The sequence below is a fragment of the Juglans regia genome, chromosome 2 (genome assembly GCF_001411555.2).
Source record: "Juglans regia cultivar Chandler chromosome 2, Walnut 2.0, whole genome shotgun sequence".
Classification (NCBI taxonomy): domain Eukaryota; kingdom Viridiplantae; phylum Streptophyta; class Magnoliopsida; order Fagales; family Juglandaceae; genus Juglans; species Juglans regia.
This window is the reverse complement of record NC_049902.1, coordinates 12070181-12082933: the sequence shown is the minus strand read 5'-3', so window position 1 is coordinate 12082933 and position 12753 is coordinate 12070181. Positions and strand designations below refer to the sequence as shown.

The 12753-nt window shown below is 36.4% G+C and overlaps 1 protein-coding gene across 1 annotated transcript in view; it reads left to right on the top strand.

Annotated features, from left to right (window-relative positions):
• The first annotated feature begins 9696 nt into the window (after positions 1–9696).
• Positions 9697–12753, top strand: part of LOC108987186 — a 64715-nt gene continuing 61658 nt past the window's right edge. Inside the window, exon 1 of the mRNA XM_018960062.2 lies at positions 9697–10252. Coding sequence (XP_018815607.2) covers positions 10029–10252 — 224 coding nt within the window. The 5' untranslated portion in view covers positions 9697–10028. The remainder of the gene's footprint in view (positions 10253–12753) is intronic.

The window sequence follows — 12753 nt, the reverse complement described above, 5'->3', positions numbered from 1 at the left end:
TTTATAGTATGGACTGTAACACCTCATTCCTCTAGGCTAGAGATGTCAAACACTTTCATAAATATAGTCAGGCAAATTTGTTAACTCGTCAATTTTGAACTGTAAGACCTCATTCCCTTAAGTTGTTACCTCAGAAATATAGCATGTATGATTATGTAAGTAAAATGATAAGAATGGATATTATTTTCCATTTTTAAAAAATCAAATGATCTTTTATGTCATTTATACTTCAAAAGCTTTTTTTTTTCTTTTTTTTTTTCAAAACAAATATAATATGTTTGAAAGTGTTTTAGACATATACCTACCAAATAGTAAATAACTTTCTAATAGTAATACTTATTACTTTAAGTTTTACAACTATAAGCCTTAAGTTAAAAGCTATATTACCAACCATATTCTCAAACATGCACTTAGAGCATCGCCACTGGAATGACCAAATTTCTCTAAATTTTACTCAAAAATAATCTTTTCCTATTTTAACTACTCATCTTTCTAAGACCTCCTGCATCTTACTCCCTATTATTTCTCTCTTATATTATAATAATATTTCTTTATTATTTTTTCTACTCATTTCTTTGTATATCTTTAACTACTTAGTTTTTTGTCTTTTATGGAAAGTGAGGAAGAAAAGTTTTTAACTTTTTTTTTAATATTTTCATAATTATTTAATTATTTATTTTTTCAATATTTTCGAATTTTAATTTGTAAAGAAAATTTTCTAAACTATTTATCTCTCTAAACGGTAATGTTTTCAAAATCATACTTTTGTATCAATAATATTTTTTTTAAAAAATCATACTTTCACAAATGCTCAATTTTTTTAAAAAAATTGGATATCTCAATGGTGACATTTTTGCCAAATTTCAACTATAATAAATATGAGCATGAGAGAATAGATGATTGGAAGAAGAGTTTATTTTGTTAATTAAATAAAAGAAAAATGATAATTGTACTTAGGAAAAATTTACAAAAAATTTATTTCTCCACGTGTCAATTATTGATACGTTGAAAATTATAAAATTTGAAATTCACAATTTGAATTTTGAAAGCAATATGATAAAATATAAAAAATGATTTATTGATAAACAGTAACTCCCAAGCAGGCAGCTACCGTTCAAATCCCAAATATTTCATACAAATATTTGGAGAGGGTTTTTCTTTGTCAAAAGTTAAATATTTTTACTAAAATTTAGGCAACAAACTCCTATCGAGTAGTGGTTCAATAATATGTCGAACAAATGTAGTTGAGTCATCTTAATATTTTATTATTTTTTCTCTCACTACCAAAATGTTTCCTTTCATTTCATTTTGAAAAGAAAAATTTTACTTATTATCTTCTACATTACACACCAACATATGATTTGTCATTTTTATCCTTCTATTTAAATACATACATATCGATGTGTAAATATACGTCTTTAAATAAAAAGATAAAAATGTCAAATCACATGTTAGTGTATAGTGAGGAGATAATAAGTAACATTTCATTTCTCACCCCTGTTATGATGCTATAGAACGGTAATAGAGAGTGTAAGGATTAAATGGAATAGAAACTGAATCAAAATATTGATATTTTTGGATAGTAAAATGATAATATGCTGCATAAGTTTATCCCTTCAATTTGACCGCTTATGTATTTTATTTTATTTTTAAAATAAAATTACTTAATGGTTAAGGAAATGACTATTAATGTATTAGTTTTTTTTTTTAAAAAATCTTTTAAAGATGTTTAAAAGAAAAACCAGAAAGTAAGTGTAATTTGCATTAGGGGCACGCAAAGTGGGCAAACTTGGGTGGCACAATTGCACTACCCTTTTGGATAATAGGAAAAGTTACATAGGGATGATTCGAGGCACCCAACCTCTAGATTCTCAAATTCTTATAGACTTGTTTCATACCCTTTTTCTTCCTTGCCTTCACTCATATATTTCCTTTCTGACTAAACCACACAAAAACAGACACCAACATGGCACCCCAAAAATAAAAAAATACAAATGGTCGTCCCGACCTATATTTTGGTTAGTACCAGCTCGTATTTCGGCTTTCAATTTTTTTTTTCAAACTACAAGCTCATTTTTTGACCCACAATTCAAAATAGACTATTTATAATTTATATATAATTTATGCATATATATACTATTATTTTGGAATAATATATATATATATAATTTATTCATATATCGACTATCCCGAAATGGTATACGAAACAGTACCGGTATCGAAATATTTTGTTACAGTGCCTTGACCGGTACGACATCTGGTACGGTATTCAAAATATTGATTTGCGCACTCCACTGATGTGATTGGTCCAAGTAATTATTTTATATTAAAAAAATTGACGTAGCTAATCACATCAGTGGAACGCGTAAAGAGTATGAAAAAATGATTGGACATAGAGTTTTTCTAGGAAAATAATGTTATTGCATACTTCTAAAATGGATATTGGTCGCATCGAAATGTTAAATTTATTTTAAAAAGTTCCAACTGCTCCCCTTTTAGGTTTCTCTAGGTAGGGGTCTGGACTCCTGTCTTCATACAGGTTTTATCAAGGTGTTGTTTTTTGGTTACACGAAGGTTTGGATTCTATTCTGAGGGGAAATTTCACAATGAATGCTGAATTGAATGCTTTGTATGACAAGCTATCGTTAACGGAGAAGGAAGAGGAGGAATTACAAGTTGATTCCAGACTGATCGAGGATGTTCTTTCAAAGGGTACCAAATGTCTAATCATGAAACTTTTGACAAGTACACACTACAACAAGGAGGCTTTCAAGAATACGATATGAGATTTGGAGGCCTGTAAAATCCATCAAATTTTGTGATCTTGATGTTGTTCTGGTGTTGGTGGAATTTGAGGATGATAGAGATAAAGCGAGAGTGCTGTGGGAGAGTCCATGGTCTTTTGATAAGCAACTTGTGTTGCTTAAAAAATTAGATAGACATCAACATGCTCAGTAAGTGCGTATGACAGAGGCCTCTTTCTAGGTAAGTATTTTTTTATCTTCCTCTTATGGCAAGAAATCAATACTTGAGAAATTTGGTTGGAAGTGCTTTGGGTAGAGTTGAGGAAGTTGATTTGGAACTTGATGCGCTGGAGTGGGGAAAGTTTATGCGTGTTCGTGTATGTATGAATGTGACGAAGCTATTGATGCGCAGAAAGAAAATTAATATGGGATTGGATTTTCCATGTTGGATTCATTTTGAATATGAAAAATTACCAGATTTCTGCTATCGTTGTGGTTATTTAGGGCATGGACATCGGGAGTGTGATCGATGGCAGCAAAATCAATCTGTGTACAAAGCTGATGGATTTCCCTATGGTTCTTGGTTGTGAGGTAGTTATGTTGCTGATCGTGGAAGGGAGAAAAAACAGTCGAAGAGAGGGGTTGAACCAGTGTCGCCACCGACAAAGCCAGTACTGAAAAGTAGTCCATCGAATCAGGAAACACATTCATTAGTTGCAGTGGAGTTTTAGGGAGTAACAACGGATAAGGGTGTAATGGAGAATCCGGATGTAACTGAAAATCAGGAAGTTATTGGAGCCAATCACGCTGTGGATAAATTTTTGCATTCAATTTCAATGGAGGAGAATGCAGAATGTGTAGAATTGGGAGGTTTTGATCGTTGCGTGAGATGAGGGGTGTTGGATATTCAAAAATCTGTTGTAACGGTTGACATGGATAGGAATGAGAGTTCAATGTTGAGGCCAAAAGCAAAAATGGCTCTTAATGGGCCGGGACTTATGGGCCCATCATCTATTACACAACCTGGCCTGTTTTAGGAAGACTTTTCTCCAACTGAAGTACCAACGTCCCGATTGGGAAGAATGGGAGTGCGAAGACATTTTCTGGGTGTTCAAATACAAAAGTGTGAAGGAAGCTGCAGAGAAAGAAGATCTAGAAAAGTTTTGGAGGATGAAGAAAAAGTGGCAAAGACTCAGAAGAGAACTTCCAAACTTTCATTAGAAACGCTAGAAGACAACATTTTGTTATCGGTGGAGGTTGTTTCATAGCCTCGCCGAGAACAATGAAAACCTTGAGCTGGAATTCACGTGGGCTTGGGAATCCATGTAGAATTCGAGCCCTTCGTGACCTTGTTGTGAAGGAAGATCCTGACATATTATTCATTCAGGAGACAAGATTACAAGTTTCTGAAATGCATAAGTGTAAGTTTCGAATTGGTTTTTCTAATTGTTTAGCTGTTAGTAGTGAGGGGCATAGTGGTGGGTTGGAATTATTTTGGAAGCATGATATTAATTTATCTGTATTGAATTATTCCAAAATTCACATTCATGCTTTAGTAGTGAATAATGATCAGAGTAGAAGCCAATGGTATTTGACAGGAGTTTATGGTTATCCTGAGGTGACCAAGAGGCATCATACTTAGGCTTTAATGAGATCTTTGAAATGCAATGATGGATTAGGATGGTTGTTAATTGGTGATTTTAATGAAATAATCACTCGATCTGAGAAGTGGGGTGGCAGTGATAGACCATAATGGCAGATGAATGATTTTAGAGAAGTTATTAATGATTGTGAAGTAAGGGACTTAGGTTTTCAAGGTATACCTTGTACTTGGTCCAATCGAAGGGAAGGGTCATATTGCATTAGTGAAAGGTTAGACAGGGCTTTGGCAAATGCAAAATGGTGTTTATAGAATCCTATGGCAATTGTAGTTCAGGGTAGTATTGCTTACTCTGATCATACTCCTTTGTGGGTGGATACTGCTGGATTATATTCTGGATGGATGGGTCAAAAACCTTTTAGGCTTGAATCCATGTGGGTGGGGGAAGAAGGTTGTTCTAGAATAATTGCAGATACTTGGAGGAATATAGGGTAATGGTGGCTTGCAATAGGTTATGGAGCTGATTGAAGGTTGTGGGGGAAAGACTGAAGAAATGGAATAAAATCAGTTTAGGAAATGTGAAGTTCAAGATTAATGAAGTAAAGAAGAGATTAATGGTGCTACAAGAGAAGGATCCCAGAGGTATGAATGTCCAAGCTAATTTACAAGCAAGGGAGGAGGTGCACAAGTGGCTAGAGAGAGAAGAGGTAATGTGGCATCAGAGATCTAAAGCAATGTGGATTTAGGTAGGAGACCAAAAATTGAGGTACTTCCCTTCTAAGGCTTCTTACAGAAAGAAAAAGAACACTATTAAGAGATTGCAAGATGATCAAGGTTGTTGGCAAGAAGGAGAGGATATGGAGGCTCTAATTGTGAGCTATTTTCAACAAATTTTTACAAGTTCTGATAGGAGAGGTTGTGTGAATTTTATTGCAAATTTTGGGTCCATAGTGACTGCTCAAATGAACGAGGTGTTGTTGAAACCTTATACTACTAAGGAGGTCTTCACTGCGCTTCAACAAATGCATCCCACAAAAGCGTCAGGACTTGATGGTATGTCCCATATCTTCTATCAAAAGCATTGGAATATTGTTGGTACTTCTGTTACTGAGGCAATTTTAGGGGCTCTTAATTCTAGGGTCTTTCCTAAGGACCTAAATCACACACTCATTTGCCTTATTCCTAAGAAGCAGACTCCTTTAAAAGTGGCAGACTTTTGTCCTATTAGTTTGTGCAATGTTCTTTATAAGCTCATTTTGAAGGTGGTGGCTAATAGATTGAAGCTTATTCTTTCTAGTATTATCTCTGAGACACTGACTGCCTTTGTGCCAAGTAGATTAATCACTAATAATGTATTAGTTGCTTATGAGATTATGCATTTTTTAAGGCAGAAAAGAAAATGAAAGAAGGGTTATATGTCTATTAAATTAGATATGAGCAAAACCTATTATAGGGTTGAGGGGGACTTTTTGAAAATGATTAAGATAAAACTGAGGTTTGAAGAAAGGTGGATTAAACTGATTATCCTATGCGCTTCTTCAATCTCATTTTCTATGTTGTTGAATGGGGTGCCAAATGGATGTATTAAACCAAGTAGAGGTTTGACACAAGGGGACTCACTGTCTCCTTATCTATTTCTTCTATGTACGGAAGGTCTTATTCATCTATTAAAACAAGTAGTAGTTGAATTAGTGGTATCTGTCATAAGAATTTGTAGAGGCGCTCTTGTTTTAAACCATTTGTTGTTTGCTCATAATAGTGTCATCTTTTGCAAAGCTGATTTGAGCACAAACCTTGAGATTCAAAATTTGTTAAAAAGGTATGAGTTGGCCTCTAGACAGAAACTAAATATGGATAAGATTAGTATGGTTTTCAGTAGAAATGTGGGTGAAGATGTGCAGGATGAGTTAAAGAACTTGTGGGGAGGTAGTACTGTGCAACAATATGAGAAGTATTTAAGATTGCCTCCAATGGTAGGAAAGAAAAAGTCTTTCGCTTTTTCTGAAATTAAGGCTAGAGTTCGGAGAAAATTACAAAGTTGAAAGGAAAAACAATTATCACAAGGAGGAAAAGAGGTTTTGCTTGAAGCAGTGGCCCTCTTGATTCCTACATATGTTATGAGTTGTTTTAGACTACCTGATTGTTTATGTAAAGAGTTGAAAATTTTGATGGCTCAATTTTGGTGGGATAGAATTGAGAGTAATAAGAAGACTCACTGGATCAGTTGGAAGAAGATGTGCTGCTCTAAGTTTATAGGGGGTTGGGTTTTAAAGATCTAAAGCCTTTTAACATGACCGTTATTGCTAAACAAGGGTGGAGACTTGTTCAATAAAAAGAATTTCTGTTGTATTAGGTTTTTAAGGCAAGATACTTTCCAAAAACAGATTTTTTAAAGTCTAACTTAGGCTATAGTCCTTCATGTGCTTGGAGAGGGATATGGGAACCAAGAGCTTATCTCAAACAGGATTGTCAAAAAAGAGTAGGGGATGAGACGACTATTAATATTTGGCATGATCCATGGGTTCCAAGTTACAAAAATTTTCATCTTGGTCATGCTGTGGAACCAAATTGATTTACCAACAACTATGGATTCTCTTATCAATTTGGAAACAAGATGGTGGGATATTCATAAAGTAAGGGCTCTCTTCAATCCAAGGATAGCTGCATAAATTTTAAAGATTATCATATGTCCAGTGGGTTATGAAGATAAGTGGATCTTGTTGGCAGAAAGGAGTAGTGAATTCAGTGTTTGTAGTGCATACAATGATTCAAAATAGGAAGGATAATTTGGTAAGGGAGAGCTCTACGAGCAGTAACCTTAATAAGCTATGGAAAGCTATTGGGAAGACGAAGTTACCACATAAAATAAAGATCTTTGCATGGAAAGTATGTTGAGATTGTTTCCCAACCTGTTCAAATTTGCTTCAGAAACATGTGGATATTGATCCAAAGTGTAGTTTGTGTACTCAGAAGAATGAAGATTTGCACATGCTATTGTGTATTGTTCTCATTTAACTGAAATATGGATGTGCTACTTGCCTGCTCTGTTTCCTATTCCAAAGCCACCCTTTTTTCTTGATAGCATGGAGCTTTTGGTTTAGAAGAAATAAAAAGTTTCATGAATCTACTTCACTTACTCCTAAACAGGTTGTTGACAATGCTATCTCTTTGCAAAACTATCACAAAGTTCCCTCACAGCATAGAGGAACACATCAGATCAAGGTATGGTGTAAGTGGAGATCTCCACTAGTGGGTTTTCTCAAACTTAATGTCGATGGTGCTCTATTATTTGACCTTATGAAAGCTGGTATTGGGGTCATACTTCGGGATGAGAGGGGGGATGTAATACTTGCAGCAAGTAAGGTGGAACATTTTATTGAAGATCCAGAAACAATAGAATTGGTGGCAATGCTAAGAGGTTTATAGTTGTGCTTTGAAAGAGGTATTACTCATCTGTTATTAGAATCAGATTGCATGATATTGGTTGATGAGTTATAAAAAGAATCAGCTGCTTCTTCAAGTCTTCGAAATCTGGTTATGGAAGTTAAAAGACTTATGTCTTATTTTGATGTTTGATCTTGTCATTTTGTTAATCGCATGGGTAATAGAGGTGCTCACAAACTTGCTAGATTAGCATGGAATTAGGGGTGTTCATCCGGGTTTTAACCTAAGAACCCGAGTAAACCTGGACCGGAACCTGGGTTTTAAACTCAGGCCGGAACCCGGACTGGGTTGGTCCGGGTCAGACCCTGGCCGGAACCTGGGTGGATTCGGGTTTTCGAAACCCGGAAATCCGGGTTTAGGGTTGTACCCGAGTTTTTTTTTCTTCAAGTAAAAGCCTTTATTTTATTAAATTTTTTTGTAATATGCATATGCTGAGTAAGACAGGTTGGGAATCAAATTTTAGGGGAGAAGAGATTGGATGATGATTGTAATTTCACCATACTAAACAAAACATAATGGGCTCCAACCTCTCCTCTTTAACCCCACGATTTTCTTCCAATCGATCCCAAAGCTTATTCCCAAACTACAAAAAAAAAAATCCCATCCACCACTTCCTCGTGTGAGCCCAACTGAAAGAACAAGAGCTGTAGCTTCATCGAATTCGACATTTATTACCTCTAAACCTACACCCAAAAACCTATTCTTTCATCTTCTTCACCATTTCTTTCTTCATTCTTTCAGACACTGTATCTTAATATAACTATTCCTATAGCAAACTAAAAGCTTCCAAATTTCTTTTGCTTCCTAAAACTCCCAAAAAATAAGGATATGAAGAACACAGATTGAAACGGGAATCAATAAGTCCACTCCTTTGGTAGCCTAATCTCATGGTTCGTTTTTGGCAGCAACCAGATGTTACGCTTCTGATGAGAATAGACGGTGTTACTCCTAAGCCTCAGAGCAGTATCTACAAGAAAACAAACAAAAAAATAGGAGATATAAGAAAACATTAATCCATCACTTTCACCCCAAAGTCTAAAACCCATCACAATCGAATAATCATGTTTATAATATATATGGAGTAGCTACTTCTTATCTATTATACAAAAATCTGGGTGATGAAATAAAACCCAAAAAGAAAAGAAAAGATCTAGCCAAACGACAGCTCTACTAGTCACTGGCGATGATGGCTAGGGTTTCGGCTTTCCCAACACACTCTAGATATGAAAGAAACCTTTCCCTAAGAGAAGAGATCTAAACGAATAAAATAGAGAGAGAAAGAGAGAGGAACATATCGAGAGTAGCGAAAAGGCTTTTGTCTTCTGTGGACGGTGGCCTTTGATAGCACCGAAGGTGATGGTTGTGGTTTCGGAGCTAGGGTTTCTATTTGACACTTTGGGTGAGAGAGAGAGATGGAGAGCTAGGGAGTCTGGGATGAGGGTTTGGAGTTGGAGTTTGAGCTAGAGAGAGAGGACATCTCACGGAAGATTCAAGAATGAGGGTTTTTGTTTTTATATATAACCCGGGTACCGGATGTTAAATTCGGAACCCAGGTTTCATAAATCGGATCTGACCCGGATTAATCCGAATTTTGTAATTCAGGTTTCGAATCGGGCCGGGAAAAAATCCGGCCTGGATGAACACTCTTACATGGAATGTTTTGAGGATTTAGTTGTATGGGGGAATTATGTAACTAATTCTATCGCCCAAATTATTTGGGCTGATAAGAATTTTTTGTAATCCTTGATGCAATATATGAATTTTTCATATATATATAAAAAAAAACTATTAAAACGACTCGTTCCACTAAGATTGTAATTAAAACGGTGCGTCTGCTTCAAGTTGATGCTGCCGCGTTTGCTTCTCTTCTTCCTTACAAGTTACACCAAAACGACCCGTATGATGAAGGCTCCTCCAACTCCAGTTCAGAACGCAAGTACTCCTCTGTCGAAACCTTCTGAGTTCATACTTCATAACACCCCCTCGCCTGTTACCTCTCCCGAAACCTCCCCTCGCCCTCTCCCCCGTAGCCTCTCTCTCTTCTCTGTGAGTTTTCTGCCGCCCCTTCCCACGACGTCCGCCAGCCCACTGCCACGCCTTTGCCGCCTGAGTCTCTTTCTGCGTCTGTGCCTCTCTCTCTCGCTCCCCCTCTCTCTCTCTCTCTCTCTCTCTCTCTCTCCGTGATTAAGACTATTTTGGGTAGTAGAGTATTCTCAAGTTTCCTCATCTGAGCCTTCGAAATGGACGAAACCGATAGAATTAACTGCGGATTCACGGATGAAGAAGAAGTTCAAGAACAAGAAGGAGAAGAGGCAAGAAGCAGCAGCATTTTTTCACAGCTAAAAGCCCACTGCGTAGAGCTTCTGGACCTTGTTCAAAACCCCAACAAGCATTCCTACGCAATCCCCGCTATGCTGCAAATCCTTCGCACTTCTCAGCCGTCTGTTCTCCAGCCCTTCTTCGAGTATGCAATTTTCCACATACATTTGTACATACACATATAGGGTATATGATGCAATTTTCCACATACATTTGTACATACACATATAGGGTATATGCGAATGCATTATGCTTTTTGCAGAATAGACTTGTGAATTCTATTGGGAATTGAGACGATTGGTGTATAACACAAAGTTATTTATTTTGCATAAATAAATTGAAATTCTTGAGCTGCACTTTCAATCTTTTTTTTGGTTGCCTTGGCAATGAAAATTTGTGACGTGATAAAATTTTGATGAAACATTTATGGACAAAAGTTTTTGTCTTATTTTATGGTTTTGATTGGTTGAAGGTGTAAGTTTTGGCCATAAGTGTGAATTTTGTGACGTGATTTTATTTTATTTTATTTTTTATGTCGGGAAACTCTCCAAAGAATGGCCCTTCGGACCCACCCTTACAGAGTAAACCTCGGTCCCGTGCACTGCACTCTCGGAAGTTTCCCTATACGGAACTGGTTAAGTCGCTGGCTTTTCACTAGGGGGTGTGGCCTTAAAGGATTGTTTGCACCTATGAGGTGTTGAATGACGTGAATTTACTTTGGCACCATATTGATATGGAATTAGTGGTGTAAGAGGAAGCTTGGCTATGATTATTCTGTCGAAGGTGGCTTCTTGGTGGAAATAGGGGTTATCTCTTTATAAGAAATTTCATAGATATGGTAAGGTTAAGTGAATAAAGGTACTCGTATAAAGTAATTATGGTTTTTGTGCTCAATGCATGGTTTGCTACAAAACTACTGGAACTTTGGATGGATTAAATACTGCATGAAGAAATTTCCTTCCGCGTCTATTCTAGTTATGCTTAAGAAACCGATGTTGGGCACTAGTTGAATGCAATATAAGCTGTTTAAATTTTTGAAGGCTTGAATTGTTGATAGGAGTACTGATAAAAAGAATAAAAAAAGAATTGTTGAAAGGAGTAATGGGGTTAGCTTGATGTGGTTTATAATAATACCAACTTGCTGTTGTGATTGTATTTCTGGCAAACACTGGACAAACGTCCATGAAATTGTGGCAATGTTCTGAAGATAATGGAATAGGTGAAATTATCAACGAACTGTTATTTGTATCTAGTTCTAAAGAAGCTAGCTTTGAATTTGAAAGGTTTGATTAAGAATAGGCTTCAGAAAAGGTCACAAGCCCCATATTGACTATGGGTGTTTTGATTGAGTGAAACCCATGGACACAAACCTTAAGGAAGAGAGAATTCACTGCGATATTTTTGCTCCTATTCTAGTTAGTAAGTAAATGAAACTTCCAATCAGATGGTCTACTCAAATGGAAGTATCAAGAATACTTATTACGAGGATCTATTTTGGTGTTGAATACTATGTTATTCATGAAACTATTGTAACATATCTTCACTTGTGCTACCTATCAAAAACTTATCTTCACTTGTGTTGAATATGTTTTGAGCGCTTCCATATTTTTAGATTGGTAGGTCACTCACACATCCAATGGGTATTTTCCCTTAAATCCTTTCCCTCCGCCTCCCAAGATTTTGAGATTAAATCGACATACATGTGGATGGAATGTGGCTACATGGACAAATATTGTATGAATGGAATAGAAAGAGGAAGATAAATATTCAGGGAGCGGAAGGGTGGGGCTGAGGTGGGGGTGAGCAGTGGTAGAGGTAGAGTAGGAGGCTATGGAATCTTATATATGTATAGGTGTTCTCTTGTTATCTTTCTGTTTTTATATTGTAGCCACCATGCTGCTTAATCTGTATTAGTTTGTAATCTGTCTTGTGTTTCTATCTAGAAGCAAGTTAGTGTTCATCTACTATTTAGAAAGAGAAAAGTTCTATGATACTCTCAAGTTATTGGTAGCGCCAAATGTTGATTTATGCTGGAAGTTTTTTTTTTTTTGGCACCCCACCCGGTGCTCGAGAACAGTGTCCGGACTAATCCTGAGGGTGCACAGGCTCTCGGCAAGGAGTTTTCCGCAAGTGCACATAAGGTAATTCAAGGGAAAAATCCCTTAGTCTGATGGCCCCTAGAAATTATTTGCACTCGAGAGGATTCGAACCTTAGACTTTGGAGGGAGCATACCACCAAAACCAAGGTCCTTACTACTTGAGCCAACCCCTAGGGGTTTTTTATGCTGGAAGTAAAATTTAATCAACTGAGAAAAAGGAATGTTGGTTATGATACTGATTAGGAATGTTTCACATGCTGTTTGGCACGTCCTAAAACATGCTGAATTCAAATAGTCATGGGTTTGAAACATAAAATGTTAACTAGAACTGTTTTTGTTAATTATAATTTGTACTTAATGAACTTGGGAGAATGTCCAATGTCTAATCAAAGACTTAGAGGGACTGAATTTAATCAAATAAAGAGGATTTACCCAAAACAGCTGCAGCTTTTGTCCAGGAGTTACTTTAAGAGGATCCATTTCATGGTCCCCAGTCCCCCTTTTGTTTTGGAAACTTGATGGAATCTAGTGATGTCATAACGAAGTT